The 16,003-nt window shown below is 44.2% G+C and overlaps 1 protein-coding gene across 1 annotated transcript in view; it reads right to left on the bottom strand.

Moving 5' to 3' along the window:
• LOC136624343 (zinc finger protein 585A-like) overlaps nt 1-15,051 on the bottom strand; it is an 86,503-nt gene extending 71,452 nt beyond the window's left edge. Inside the window, exons 1-6 of the mRNA XM_066598278.1 lie at nt 15,000-15,051; nt 8,689-8,821; nt 8,129-8,308; nt 7,916-8,039; nt 7,771-7,835; nt 7,298-7,400 (exon numbers count right to left, since the gene is read on the bottom strand). Coding sequence (XP_066454375.1) covers nt 7,298-7,400; nt 7,771-7,835; nt 7,916-8,039; nt 8,129-8,308; nt 8,689-8,766 — 550 coding nt within the window. The 5' untranslated portion in view covers nt 8,767-8,821; nt 15,000-15,051. The remainder of the gene's footprint in view (nt 1-7,297; nt 7,401-7,770; nt 7,836-7,915; nt 8,040-8,128; nt 8,309-8,688; nt 8,822-14,999) is intronic.
• Between the last annotated feature and the right edge of the window lie 952 nt (nt 15,052-16,003).

Raw genomic sequence — 16,003 nt, 5'->3', positions numbered from 1 at the left:
ATATTCCCTGAACTGTTCAGCTATCCGCTGGGGGTGGGAGATTTTGTCATGGGAGGCATTTTTGCTAGTGATAAATGGGATTTTTGTTTTTAATTGTTTTTTTTGACAAGGTTAGCCATCAATTTTGAGGGCTTATCCATGTAAGAGTAAAAGTTTGCTTTAAAGTAAGTCAGGCCCCTATTGTAGTTGTCTAGGAGCGTTTTTTTTAATTCCCTCCTCAGTGAGGATAGCTCCATTAGGTGGTCGTTTTGTGGAGATTTCTGGTGGAGAGATTTCAATTTTTTTATTTTATATCCCAATAGAAGGTCTATTTTTTCTCGTTTGTTTTTATTTTGTTGTATTTTGAGTTTTATTAGCACCCCCCTTATAACTGCCTTGTGGGCATTCCACAATGTGGCAGTACTTACATCAGGTGTAGAGTTAAAAGAGAAGTATTCCTCTAAAGCTTTGCTGATAATTTTTTGATTCTCAGGGATGTTGTACAGGTTGGTATCGTTTCACCACATTTTTGATAGGGTACAGGGGGCGCCTACGTTTAATTTTATGTATATCGGCGCATGATCAGACCAAGTGGAGACACCAATCGTGGAGTCAGTTATTGAGGTGAGGGTTCCTCTATCCACCAAGAACATGTCTATCCTCGAGTAAGTTTTATGCCTTGGGGAGAAGAAGGTAAATTCCCTTGAAGAGGAATTGAGACATCTAAATGTGTCGTATAAACCTTCTCTATGTAACCAAGGGTGAAGAACCGCCACATTCCTAATGGATGCAGTGGAGTCCACCTTTTCGTCGGCTATTATGTTGAAGTCCCCACAAAATACTAATTTTCCTATAAGGACTTTTTTGACCTTCTTTATTACTTTGTTTAAGAAGGAGATTTGGGATTTGTTAGGTGCATAAATGTTCACCAAAGTAATTGGTGAATTATCTATGGTACCCTGTAGTATCAGATATCTTCCCTTGTCGTCTGAAATTTGTTTCTTGAGAGAGAAGTGAAGAGTGTCTCTTAGGGCAATCAATACTCCGGCGTGTTTTTTATGGGCGTTTGAGAAGTAAATATGCGGGTATTATTTATTTGAAAATTTAGGGCAAGACTGTTGGGCGAAGTGCGTTTCTTGCAAACATAAGATGTCTATTTTGGTCGCTTTAGCATCCTTCCAGACCATTGAGCGTTTGAAAGGGGAATTTAATCCCCTAACGTTCTGGGAGCAGATATTTATATGCATTGTTAAAGTGGGTTGTGAGTGTATTTGTTTGGGATACATTAGCAGCATAGCAAATATACGATCTTAAAACAAAGGTACAGGCGAAAACAGTAATATGCCTGTTAACACTAAACAATATACGAATTGCGTTGTTCATGTTATTCGTGAGAGCATATTTAAGATAAACTATCTTATTATGTGAAAACATCAATAAGAGCCCTCCAAGGAAAGAGCAATAAAACTGTAAAATTAAACAGATAAAACTTTAGATAAGAGCAGGTATAAAAACCTGAAACCTGTTATGGGGGGAAAGTTCGGCTTGCAGACCATCGGCCCGGTATTGAAGGTCAGCGAAAAACGTGTCCAGCATCATGCGAGGAAGAAACTTGTGATGTTGATGCTGTTTTCATGGCGGGGTAGAAGGAAGCGTGCGGCGCTGAGGGGACCTCTGGGGTCTCTGAGGTTTGCCTGGCTGTGGTTCCTCTGGTAGTAAGATATTCCACTTGGAGAGGACATTTGCGCCATCTTCTGGTGAATTTAGAGCATGCACTGCGTTATCTTTGTGGACTATTATTTTTACAGGAAAGCCCCATTTGTAGGGAATTTTTGCAGCTTTCAGCGATGAGGTGATAAGAGAGAAAGCCTTTCTTGCTTGGATAGTATTCTGGGACAGGTTGGTGAAAAGGCTTATATTGATAAATGGAGATGGTAGGGTGCCCTGCTTTCTTGAAGCTGTCATCAGAGCATCCTTTATATGGTAAAAATGAAATTTGGCGATTACGTCTCTTGAAACTGAATCTGGTAGAAAGTTCGGCTTTAGTAATCTATGCGCTCTATCAATAGTGCAATCTAATTCGGAGGCATCTGGAAGGATGCTTTTGATTAGCTTGGTGAGGAAGCTTTTTAGATCATGCTGTGGGACACTCTCTGGGATGCCTCTGAACTTGACGTTGCACCTCCTACTCCTATCCTCCAGATCTGTAAGTTTTTTCTTTATGTCTTCTACTTCTTCCTCCAGGGAGTAGTGTGCATCTATTAGCTTATTATGAGATGCAGTTACTTCTCCCATTTTGGTTTCAATATGGTCGGTCCTCTCTTCTAGATCTGTTATAGAGGTGTTTAGGGTATTTGACAGAGATTTAATGTCCTTTTGCAAAGATCCTCTTAATGCTAGGATCATTTGTTTTATAAAGTCTTCCGTAGCTGGCATATTGGAAGATGGGACACTTATAATAGGGTCAGGCTCAGATGTGGGGTCTTCTTGCTGTTGGTTAGTATGTGGAGAAAGTCGGGGGCGCTGTTTTTCAGGGCTTGATAAAGGAGTGGAGAGGGAAGATGGCAGTTGTGAGCTCGACGGCGCCATTTTGCAACCGTATGGAGTGGCGCCAGCACCCTTCCCAGAAGAATCACTCACCCCGTGTCTGGATGTGGTCTTCGGTGTCTCTTCACTTTGTATTTCTTTTTGACTTCTTGAGATGGGTGACCGAGGAGGAGAAACCCCTGTGTCTTCTCTAGGGCTTGCAGGTGAGGGGGAACCCTCTTTGTTCGTCGGTCCCTGCCTCCTCGGGCCGCGGGTGCTGAAAAAGTCTGAGACTTTGTTGAGTGGTGTTTTAGTGTTTCTTCTCTTGGGCATTTTGTTGCTGAGGACCCTCGGGCTACTTTTAGGTGTTTATTTATTTATTTTTTTGAAGGGGTTAAGGTCTCTCCCGAGCCCTGCAAAAACTTCAGTCCGGCAAGGCTTTTTGTTGTGTAGCTGACCTAGTTTTCGTTCGGGCTCCACCTCCTCCAAAAGAGCTTTTTATTAGGTTTAAGTATAATGAAGGCAAGAAGTGTCCGATTTGATTTACAGTTTATTTCAGCTTGCAACTGCACCAGAACTGCTTCAAGGGAGCTCAATCTGAAAGCCCCAGTTCAGGGGAGAGACGGTCTCCAGAAGTTCTATCATCGGTAGTTAGATGTCACAGAGCTATTCTCTCTGTTGCCAGCCCTCTGTCTAGTACAGTCAGTGAGCTTTCCCGATCTCAACCTTTTTGTATGAGTGAGCAACTGCAGTTGTTTGTGTTGTAACAGGGGATTCAGGGAGGCAACATGTAAGTTCATAATGCCCCTTTCCTTTCTCTCTGTATACTATGTTCAGCCGCGGTTTCTGGTGTCTAAAATGGCGGTCCGTTCCCGCGCTCCAGAAGGCTTAAGTTGTGAGACTCAGGAGCTCTGTCTCTGGCACCTGTGCGTTGCGGAGCTGATCTCTCTATTCTCAGCCTTTTCTTTAGTGTGGGTAAAGCCTTTCAGAGCAGACAGTAAGCCGTTCTGGGTTCACTTTTGTCGGGAGGTTTAAGGAGGTAATGTGCGGTCTGGTACTAGCGCTGTCACCTTTCTCCGCATGCAGCGCTCAGCCGCGACCGTCGGAGACTAAGCTGTCACCCCTTTCCCGTGCCACAGTAGGATTCTAAGTGTGTCACTCACCGGAGAAACCTAGCGGAGGTTTTGCTGGTGCTCCGGTCTACTTTCTCCGTTATAGAGATTCTTTCTGTGGATAAGTGAGGCTTCTGACACGTCTCCAGGGGTTTTCACCTCTCCGATCACCCTGGATGGCAGAGAACTCTATCCCTCCCGGCTTCTCCCTTCGGTAATGTGCTTTTCCTTCTTTTCTTCACTCTAGGGATCCTTAGTATAAATTTTGGCAAGATTTTTATGCTGGAAATGCTTTTAAAGTTGCTTAATAACCGGGCTTGAGCAGAGCTTAGGAAAACACGACTGCTCGGGTCTGCATCTAGGCCACGCCCCCGTTTTCAACTTTTTGTACATGTCGTTATGGACGTGTCAATACCCAATATGTGGGGTTTTCATTTTTCTTTTTACTTTTTTTATGCTAATATTAGAAAAAGCCTAAAAAAAGTTTTTTTTTACATTTTTTTTTTACATTTTTCTTTTTTTTACGTTTTTCTTTTCTTTTTTTTACACTATTTGAGTCCCTCTGAGGGACTTGCAGCACTGTGCCTATGATCGCTGTCATAAGGCATGGCAGAGCAGTAGCTCTGCCATGCCTTATCGCTTATACAGCGATTATGGGCACAGGCAATACAGGACGCCAGTGTCTGGCATCCTGTTGCCATGGTGACATCGCGATGACAGCGCGAGAGCCGGCCGGAGACACAGAGGGAGCGCGATCCCTCTGTGAACTCTTTCCCTGCCGCGCGCATCTCCGATGCCCCCCCGCTGTTGCAGCGGGACGCCGGCTGTGACTGACAGCCGGCTCCCGCTGCGGGATAGCGCGGGATCTTATGTGATCTCGCGCTATCCCCAGGACGTACCGGTATGTCCTGTTGCGGGAAGTACCAGGCTCCCAGGACGTACCGGTACATCCTGGAGCGGGAAGGGGGTTAATATAGCTGTCGGGTCAGCTATTCTGAGCGTCAAGCCAACAAAAGAAGATTTAACGCTAATCTGTTCATCCTCCTCAGTGGAGTAACAGAGAGAGTCCAAAGCGAGCCCTATATTCCCAGATCTGGAAGGATGCCAGTTGAATATCGGAGTCTGAATATGAAGAAGTCTGCCTCTTAAAAAAGAGACAACTAGACAACACTGAAACTGATCAGCTGGTTCCTGCAGAAGGAATATACCTGGTAGCAAGAGCTAAAACCTTTTTTGCTTAGTGTTTCTCCTCCTAGTGGTAGTATCTATACCCACTTTCTTCAGTTGTGTCCCCAAATGCAATGGACAAGAAATAAAGACTTTTTTAAATTATAAAATAAAAACAAATCTAAAAATGGGTATCACCAGATCCATAAAGGTCTACACACAAAAGAAATGCAGTGGAAGAATTACCTTTTTGTTTTGGCTACTCCAAGAACAACTTGATTAAAAAGTAATCAAAATTTTTTATATATCTTTCCTACTGCTGGACAGTGAGACAGAGGACGAGACCCTGAATTACAAAGAGGCATGGGAAACAGAACTTGACACCATTCTCACAGAGGAGGACTGGGATAAAGTATGGGCCCTCACACATAAACTCTCCTCAGCGGGCAGGATCCAAGACCTCAATTACAAGCTAGTCACAAGGTGCTATAGGACGCCTGACCTGCTGCAGAAGATCTTCCCTCAATCCTCACCCATGTGCTGGAGGTGTGGCGAGAGCAGGGGCACAATGATACACATCTGGTGGGACTGCCGACCAGTGGCCTCCCTCTGGAATGAGGTGACAGCTCTCTTTAACCACATCAACCACACAGGGCTGTCGATAAACCCAAAACTAGCCCTACTCTCGCTATTCCCAGGGTCGGTGAAAGATGTCAAAACAAGCCTACTAAGGTACTTTATAATAGCAGTAAGAAGGCTAATACCGAGGTTCTGGCGTTTTCCAACCACCCCCACTAGAGGCATGTGGGTGGAGGAACTCCACACCCTTATGAGATATGACGAAATGGGGGCTGACGATCCCAAGACCTGGGAAACCACCCTCAAGACTTGGCAGCCATGGGTGGCGTTCAGAGGCTCAGGCAATCTTAAAAAGTGGGTAGCCCAAGGCTCGCTGGACTAGGCAATAGGCCAAGGGATAAGCAGATGAGACCATAAAGCAGAACCTCAAGGGGCCCCACACAGCAGCTCTTCTCGTTTCTCCCCCCACACCCCTCTCTCCTCTAGACCCCCACCCCCTTCAGTGTGTTAAGAGAGTTAAGTTCCACATAGTCGAAGGGAGAACAACTTGCTATACTCAAGGTGGGGGCCGTAACAAGCCTCGCCACCACGAATCCCAAAGGTAGCCGAGGTAGAGGGAACGCGAAAGAAGTAGCTAGCACGAGATATAATTGTCTCGTCAAACCCCACTAGGGATAAACGCTCCTCCCCCAGACCTACCTTACTTCTCCCTTCGATCATTATATTCTTTCGAAAGTTATATCTGATTTTTTCATGATTAATGCAGAAAATTAACACTGTTTGTCTGATATATGCAATAAAATCTATTTGAATCAAAAGTTTTTATATATCTTTCCCAAAATGGTACCAATACAAACTACAGATCGCCCCGTAAAAAGCGAGCCCTCACACAGTCCTATCAACGTAAAAATGAGAAAACATTCTGGGGGTAAAATTTAGTGTTAGAAAGAAATAATTTTTTTCTAAAAGGATGAGTGAGGAGACTTATATGACCATGCAAGCTCCTCTGGGAAATATATGCAAATAAGGAAGATGGAACAATACCTTTCAGCGCCACCTATTGGATGGCAGTATTCCTGCAAATCAATGTCAGACCCTTTAAGCAAGTCTTTATAGCAATAATTGGGAATTGACCATAATCCAGAAAACCATACACATACAGCTAATTTTTGGGAGAGTATTTCTTGACCTCAATGGCAAGGATGGGGTGTAAAAAGTGGTGCTCTGTGAGCCTTTGCACCTCCTCAGACTAGTAAGCTTGTTGAGGGGTGGTGGTCGCAAACAGACTTTTAAAACTTTTTTTTAACTTTTACATGAATGCAGTTACCTTTTAAAAACCAGCTATCGTGTGCCTGGAGACCGCACACAAGGACCCCAGTGACAGTCCCAGGCTGTCAGTGACTCATAGCAGGGAGCTGTTGCACTCCCCGGCCCCGCAGCTTTATTCTGCAGGGCCGATGTTTTTTCACGGCCTTGTAGAATAAAGCCCAGCCACCCATACAGGAAAAGACGTATGGGTGGTCACTAAGGGGTTAAAGACAACATTTACACATTATTATGCATTTTGGACAAACAAGTGAATATACAGCTGAAAAAACCTGACGACACAGACTCTTCTCTACATGTAAAGGGCCACTAACATGGGACGATTATTGTGGAAAACTCGTTCAAATGAAAGAAAATGCAAGATAATTGTTACGTCCAAATGTAAAAAACATTCTTCACCGTCCGCACACTTATCATTGTCGCTCACTTTCAGCCAGCATAAAAATCATTGCTGGATGGCTGATTTCTTGCTGCATGCAAACGCTCCCCGTTCAGAGTGCTGAGCGAGAAGCCATCAGGGACCTGCATGAGCGCTAATAACTAGCAGTGACGTCACCACTCGTGCAGTTGTTTATATAGGCAGATCGTCCCACCTAAAAAAGCATTACCTGGGTGGTCACCTGTAGGTATCTCCTCCTTACACGGCTGATCCCCCCTCACATGTGTCTCTGTAGCATCAATAGGGATCAGATCTTCCTCCAGTTTCACCAGCTGTGAAACAAATATTGTAAAAGTCATCACACAGTTGGAGAAGTCGTGTGGAAGGTTTTATATGGCCAGAAAAGGTCATTAATTAGTATGAGGAGTCGGAATGACATGACAGCAGTAGTGATCTGGGCCAAATAGCTGCAGGTCTCCTGTATAACTGCAACCTGTTGCTTCTTTATTCCAATCAGAAGTCTCCAGAACCAGAAAATAGTGATAAGATGCTGAGATCTAATGTCTGCGGTCGAATGTAATCCCGCCATCTCCAGCTTTCTCATTACACAAGTATCAATCATATAATAAGACTGAACACAAGACCTTCCCAGCCATCCTACAGACCAGAGGGGAGATTTCATGAGACCTTCTCTCCATCTACCTGATTAACCTGTGGAAGAAGAGGACGGGGACATCTCTCTGCTGCTGTTCTCTTACTGGATCTACCTGCAGAAAACAGACAGCCACTGAATTCATTCTCTACATACAAATAATAAAGGCCGTGTGGATTTAGTCCTGTCTATTACCTGGTGATGAGGTGGGCTGGTGGTCCTCCATCATGATGTCCTTGTACAGATCCTTGTGTCCTTCTAAATACTCCCACTCCTCCATGGAGAAATAGACAGCGACATCCTGACACCTTATAGGAACCTGACAACACAATGATACCATCATCACCCAGACACGTTATACCGCCATAGCGTTACTGTATAATGTCCCAGCATTCCCAGCAGTATCACCTCTCCAGTCAGCAGCTCAATCATCTTGTTGGTGAGTTCTAGGATCTTCTGCTCATTGATCTCCTCCAGTATCAGGGGGTGAGGTGGAGGCCTTGTGATTGGGCTCAGGGGTCTTCCCCATCCATCAGACACCGGGGCCTGACAGCCATCACTAGAAGTCTTCTTCACTACCGTGTAATCCTGTTTATGGGGAGACACATCCATAAATATCCCTGCAGACATTCCCAGAGTCCTTCATGTCTCCAGTTATGTACAACAATTAGTAAGATTCTCCTCACATCTGTGTTCATCATCTCCGTTGTTCTACTCAGTCACAGGAGCAGAAGAATGAAATGATCAGAGTTTTGGTTCTGTTAGATGACGGACAATAATGACCCCCAACAACCTCCAATTGCCTTATAGTAGATCTGTTGGGTTTCCATCATTCTACCAGAACAACCGGCTCTATTATTTTCCTGGCATTTATGATGAATTGGCAGTAAATCCTCTGCCATAGATGTGACCAGAGACTGACAGAGATAAGAATGATGGAACGTGACGTCATCCCCAGAATCTCTCACCTCTCCTGTAAGCTGGAAGAGTATCTCTAGGGTGAGGGTGAATATACTCTCCGCCATCTTGTCCCGGTTCCTCTCCATCCTTGTCGGGTCAATCAGGAATATTATCTGATATAGAAGATATCAGCCGAGGATCCTGAATGGGAAGAAGACGAGACAATGTAAACCACCCCAAAGCTCTATATGACTGCTATGAATAAGGCTACATTCACACAGCCCAATATAGCGCCATATTATGCTTGGCAATGTGCATTTTACATGCCAATGTGAGGTAAAAAATTGCGGCACGTTTGATCTTTGGGCATGCTCTCGCTACACGCATTGTTTTCAATGGGACTATGGCAGCATTGCACCTGTGCTAGGGGCATGTGAGTGCCATATGTTGTCTCTTATTGAAGACAATGGGAGAAACGTTGTGGTCCTCTGCCACAGGTGTCAGGCGTGATGGTGGATCACTACTTTCCTGAAGTGATGTGAGGCAGTTTTGACATAAAAACACCTCACATCCACGGGGAAATCACATATTGGTGAGTGTGATATTGGGCCATGATTCACAGCCCGATATTGCACTCATCCATGTGAAGTTAGCCTAAGGCCTCCTTCAGACAAACGAGATTTTAGCGCTTCGATAGCCATGTTAAAAACCGCTACTATCGGAGCTTAAAATCTCATGAGCAAAGAATAGCCGCGGGTATTTTTCATGATTTTACACGGCTGGCTGCAGCATCTTGCAGTGCCCTGACATCGCAGCCCCGAAATCCCTCGACCGCCAGAACAATGTAAATTAAATGAAATGCCTCACTGGAGGACCTGTCATTGTTTCGCTGTGATTACCACTGCTAAAATCCCTCCACCTCCCTTTGCCAGCTGGCTCCTCTAGAAGTCTATGGAATCTCAGGCTTTTCTGCATTGTGAAACAGACAGATTAAGGAGCTCTATAAAAAAAAGTGAGAAAACCTTATTTACTTATGAACTTTCATCCGTGATTGCTTCGTGATTGCTGCATAGAATGTAATACTTGTCGATTCTGACCATTAATAATGTGAATCTGTTATTTTTGTGAATTTTTGTGTGTGTGAGTGTGAAGGGCCCGTGTGTTATTTATGATATGTGTACTGTTGGAGCACTCATACTTGAAGCATGTTTTGTTCTAACAGAGAGCAAGATTACAAAGGGTGGAGCTAGCTGATGTAAGGAAAGGGAGTGAAGAAGAGTAGGTAATGGTTTTGCCATTCCTCAATACAGACCAGTTTAGCTTAAAAAGTGTGTATGTATATATATATATATATATATATATATATATATAAAGACGAAAGCCCTCACTGACTCACTCACTGATTGACTGACTCACCACTAATTCTCCAACTTCCCCGATGTCGTAGAAACATGAAATTTGGTGCGAGCATAGATTATGTCCAAAATAGGAAAAGTAAATGGGTCCCAACTAGATTATTTAAATCTAGCGCAAAAGAACTAGTATTCGATAGCCATGTTAAAAACCGCTACTATCGGAGCTTAAAATCTCATGAGCAAAGAATAGCCGCGGGTATTTTTCATGATTTTACACGGCTGGCTGCAGCATCTTGCAGTGCCCTGACATCGCAGCCCCGAAATCCCTCGACCGCCAGAACAATGTAAATTAAATGAAATGCCTCACTGGAGGACCTGTCATTGTTTCGCTGTGATTACCACTGCTAAAATCCCTCCACCTCCCTTTGTGAATTTTTGTGTGTGTGAGTGTGAAGGGCCCGTGTGTTATTTATGATATGTGTACTGTTGGAGCACTCATACTTGAAGCATGTTTTGTTCTAACAGAGAGCAAGATTACAAAGGGTGGAGCTAGCTGATGTAAGGAAAGGGAGTGAAGAAGAGTAGGTAATGGTTTTGCCATTCCTCAATACAGACCAGTTTAGCTTAAAAAGTGTGTATGTATATATATATATATATATATATATATATATATATATATATATATATATATATATATATATATATATAAAGACGAAAGCCCTCACTGACTCACTCACTGATTGACTGACTCACCACTAATTCTCCAACTTCCCCGATGTCGTAGAAACATGAAATTTGGTGCGAGCATAGATTATGTCCAAAATAGGAAAAGTAAATGGGTCCCAACTAGATTATTTAAATCTAGCGCAAAAGAACTAGTATTCGATAGCCATGTTAAAAACCGCTACTATCGGAGCTTAAAATCTCATGAGCAAAGAATAGCCGCGGGTATTTTTCATGATTTTACACGGCTGGCTGCAGCATCTTGCAGTGCCCTGACATCGCAGCCCCGAAATCCCTCGACCGCCAGAACAATGTAAATTAAATGAAATGCCTCACTGGAGGACCTGTCATTGTTTCGCTGTGATTACCACTGCTAAAATCCCTCCACCTCCCTTTGCCAGCTGGCTCCTCTAGAAGTCTATGGAATCTCAGGCTTTTCTGCATTGTGAAACAGACAGATTAAGGAGCTCTATAAAAAAAAGTGAGAAAACCTTATTTACTTATGAACTTTCATCCGTGATTGCTTCGTGATTGCTGCATAGAATGTAATACTTGTCGATTCTGACCATTAATAATGTGAATCTGTTATTTTTGTGAATTTTTGTGTGTGTGAGTGTGAAGGGCCCGTGTGTTATTTATGATATGTGTACTGTTGGAGCACTCATACTTGAAGCATGTTTTGTTCTAACAGAGAGCAAGATTACAAAGGGTGGAGCTAGCTGATGTAAGGAAAGGGAGTGAAGAAGAGTAGGTAATGGTTTTGCCATTCCTCAATACAGACCAGTTTAGCTTAAAAAGTGTGTATGTATATATATATATATATATATATATATATAAAGACGAAAGCCCTCACTGACTCACTCACTGATTGACTGACTCACCACTAATTCTCCAACTTCCCCGATGTCGTAGAAACATGAAATTTGGTGCGAGCATAGATTATGTCCAAAATAGGAAAAGTAAATGGGTCCCAACTAGATTATTTAAATCTAGCGCAAAAGAACTAGCGTCCAAATTTTACGTACGGAATCTAATTCTCTCACTTCCCAATGTCGTAGAAACTTAAAATTTGGCATGAGCATTGATTATGTCATAAATAGGAAACGTTAATGGGTCCTAACTTGATTATTCAATTCTAAGCACAAAAGAACTAGCGTCCAAATTTTACGTACGGAATCTCTCACTTCCCAAAGACGTAGAAACATGAAATTTGGCACGAGCATTGATCATGTCATAAATAGGAAAGGTTTATGGGTCCCAACTCAATTATTTAATTCTAGTGCAAAAGAATAAGCGTCGAAATTGTACGTACATAATCTAAATCTCTCACTTCCCAATGTCATAGAAACGTAAAATTTGGCACGAGCATTGAATATGTCATAAATAGGAAAAGTTAATAGGTCCCAAGTCGATTATTCAATTCTAAGCGCAAAAGAATTAGCGTCCAAATTTTACGTACGGAATGCAATTCTCTCACTTTCCGGTGTCATAGAAACGTGAAATTTGGAACAGGCATTGATTATGTCATAGATAGGAAAAGTTAATGGATCCCAACTCGATTATTCAATTCTAAGCGCAAAACAATTAGCATCCACATTTTACGTACGGAATCTAATTCTCTCACTTCTTGGTGTAATAGAAACTTGAAATTTGGCACGGGCATTAAATATGACATAAATAGGAAAAATTAATGGGTCCCAACTCGATTATTCAATTCTAAGCACAAAAGAATTAGCGTCTAAATTTTACGTATGGAATCTAATTCTCTCACTTCCCATTGTCATAGAAACGTGAAATTTGGCACGAGCATTGATTATGTCATAAATAGGAAAATCTAATGGGTCCCAACTCGATTATTCAATTCTAGTGCAAAAGAACTAGCGTCCAAATTTTATGTAGGGAATCTAATTTTCTCACTTCCCGATGTCATAGAAACTTGAAATTTGGCATGAACATTGATTATGTCATAAATAGGAAACGTTAATGGGTCCCAACTTGACTATTCAATTCTATGCGCAAAAGAATTAGCGTCCAAATTTTACGTACATAATCTAATTCTCTCACCTGAAATTTAGCACGGGCATTGATTATTATGTTATACATAGGAAAAGCTAATGGGTCCCAAATCGATTATCCAATTCTATGCGCAAAAGAATTAGCGTCCACATTTTACGTACGGAATGTAATTGTCTCGCTTCACGATGTCATAAAAACTTGAAATTTGGCACGAGCATTGATTATGTCATAAATAGGAAACGTTAATGGGTCCGAACTCGATTATTTAATTCTAGCGCAAATGAACTAGCGTTAGAGATGAGCGAACGTACTCGTAATGAGTACTTACGCACCCGAGTACCGCCATTTTCGAGTACTTCAGTACTCGGGCGTAAAGATTCGGGGGGCGCTGGGGGGCGGGGAGAGGCGCGGCAGTGCGGGGGGTAGCAGCGGGGAACAGGGGGGAGCCCTCTCTCTCTCCCTCTCCCCCCCACTCCCCACTGCTACCCCCCGTGCCGCCACGGCGACCCCCGAATCTTTACGCGCGAGTACTGCTGTACTCGAAAATGGCGGTGCTCGGGTGCTTAAGTACTCGTAACGAGTACGTTCGCTCATCTCTAACTAGCGTCCAAATTTTACATACGGAAACTAATTCTCTCATTTTTTGGTGTAATAGAAACTTGAAATTTGGCACGAACATTGATTATGTCATAAATAGGAAAAGTTAATGGGTCCCAACTCGATTATTCAATTCGAAGGGCAAAAGAATTGGCGTCCAAATTTTATGTACGTAATCTAATTCTCTCACTTCCTGATGTCATTTCATATAAAGGAAACGTCGCATGGTTACCTCCACGTGGTGTTTCCTGGGTAACGCAGAGGACTATGCAAAATGGTGAACATATTTTTTTCCCGGTATCTCTAAAGTAACCACGGCTTCATAAGATTTTCCGCGTGAACACCAGATAAACACCAAATTAACGCAATAATTGGTATATATACCAAGTAGAGAATGTTGCGACGACACCTTGATGACTCGCGTGTCCAAAAATCTCACCGATTCCTGTTTATAAACAATAGTAAATCTCAACCTCTCCTCACAGAATTAGTATCATCAACAAATGACTATAGAGGACCCTGTCTTAGGCCGGCTGCCCACGGCGCCCACGGCGGAGCCCGTCACGGCGCCCCTCAGAGACCCCCAAACTTACCTGCGGATCCGGCGTCCTCGCTCCCATATGACGCGGCGGCGGTAGGCGGGGAAGCGTTTTCATGCTATCTTCCGCTGTGCTACAGTGGGAGATAGCGTGAACGGACGGCTTCCATTGACTGCAATGGAAGCCATCCGCGCGTACACCTGCGGCAAATAGAGCATGCTGCGGGTGAGGTCGGGTGATTTCACGGTGCGGAATTCCGCACCGCGAGCCCTGAGCTATTAGGTTCAATAGAACCTAATAGCTGCGCGCAACGCAGCGGATTTCCGCCGTGAATTACGCGGCGGAAATCCGTCCGTGGGAAGGAGGCCTTATACAAAACATATCAATAAACTTACCCCATACTTCAGCAAGTCTGTAAAACAGACATAAATGAATTGTTCTTCAAAAGGCAACATAGATACATTACATATGGGGGGTTACATTGGACCCCATCGCTGTACCCTCCCCCGACGTACTTCAAAGGGTTGTGTTTGTAGCAATGCTCCTTTCTTAAACTCTAAGTGATGCGGCTCATATTAGACCAGAGGGGCAACAATTTGGGGTGGATTTTCAACTGGTTTCAGAAGACAGAAGATTCTGGAGCGACGAGACGGCGGCTGCACCTCCCAAACCCCAGAGCATCAGTGAGCCCGCGGCCGCGAGGAACGGGGTAAGACTCCTCCGGAGCGCCGGCAGAAGCTGCTGTCCATCTGCAGCCGCTCAGCAGAAGGGGCTCCCAGGACTAAAGACCTCATGGGGGATTCTGGGGCCGCAGGAGGCAGAAAAAGGGTCATTTTGTGGGGATTTGGGGAAAGCGCTCGTTCTATCAGTTGTGTCACTTATTTATATTCTTCTGGGGGGATTTTGTACGGATTGTAGAAAGCGAATTTGTAGTGGAGGCCGAATAATCCTGATTGTAGCTGGAGATGTTCTCTGCCTTCTGGAGGCTTCCATTCCCAGTCATGTTACAGGCCTGCCAATAGGGGGCGCTGCAGAGGCCTTGTACCATCTCCTATGTACATCCCAGACTCCCCAGAGGAGCGTTACATGGCCGCTAATCTCCTGCCCCTTCCCGGGGTCTCTACAAGGGGAAGCTGTTACCCCACATACCTCCAGCTGCAGTCGGACAGGAGCCACGTGGTTGTTCTGTGCTTACAGGACCTGTAATGATGTCACCATCATGTGATCAGTGTGGGAGGAGACAAGGGGTCACATGACCAGGTCTCTCTGCTCAGTGGATGCAGGACTCTGCTGTGTGAGGATGTATTCAGTGACTGTATGGAGCAGAGCCGAGTGTGTGTGAGACGGAGGAGCAGAGCTGAGTTTCTGCAAGACGGAGGAGCAGAGCCGAGTGTGTGAGATGGAGGAGCGGAGCCGAGTGTGTGTGAGACGGAGGAGCGGAGCCGAGTGTGTAATGTACAAGTCTATGACGTTTTTACAGACGGTGCCGGTATACGATATACAGTGGACCCCGGAGTTATACCTGAGAGGTGATTGTAATTCTTGGTGGGTGTGTCTGTATTTGTGGGATGGTCACTATTTAATGGGGACATGTCTCTGTGTGGTATATGCCTGATATAGACCACAGATATGTTTGGTCACATGTTTGATTGGACTGCAATAAAGATTTGATTCCCTTTTATGGAAAGCTATTGGTAAGACGCTTGATTCCCCCGTGCGGCCGTGTTCCTGTGTTTGGATTCGTTTATACATTGATGCCTGGAGTCCGGCGGTTGGACTGTTACCTCCCTCGGCTTTTGCTGTTTTTACATGCTGTTGATCTGATTGCCGCAGGGTGTCGGCTATAATAAACAGCTGATACCCATGCTGTATGAAGAGGGATAGCCCTGTGATCTCTCTTCCTACATACCCGACCCCGCAGGGTGTAACTGTATGTCCTATAGCGGGAAGGGGTTAACCAAGTGGACTGAAATTTTACTCAGGGTTTGCAGGTCACACATTACAAGAAGCTAAGAGTATGCCCTGGTACTGGTACCACGAGGAGAAGAAAGCTTTGAGATCTGGAAAGAAAGCGCACGGTGGTGCTTGAGAGAATGGTCCTGCACTGAGGAGGGTAAGAGACGGCGGATTAGTGAGAGCCTGCAGACTCCGGC

This window comes from Eleutherodactylus coqui, chromosome 4 (assembly GCF_035609145.1).
Source record: "Eleutherodactylus coqui strain aEleCoq1 chromosome 4, aEleCoq1.hap1, whole genome shotgun sequence".
NCBI classification, from domain to species: domain Eukaryota; kingdom Metazoa; phylum Chordata; class Amphibia; order Anura; family Eleutherodactylidae; genus Eleutherodactylus; species Eleutherodactylus coqui.
This window is presented reverse-complemented; position numbering and strand designations above follow the sequence as displayed.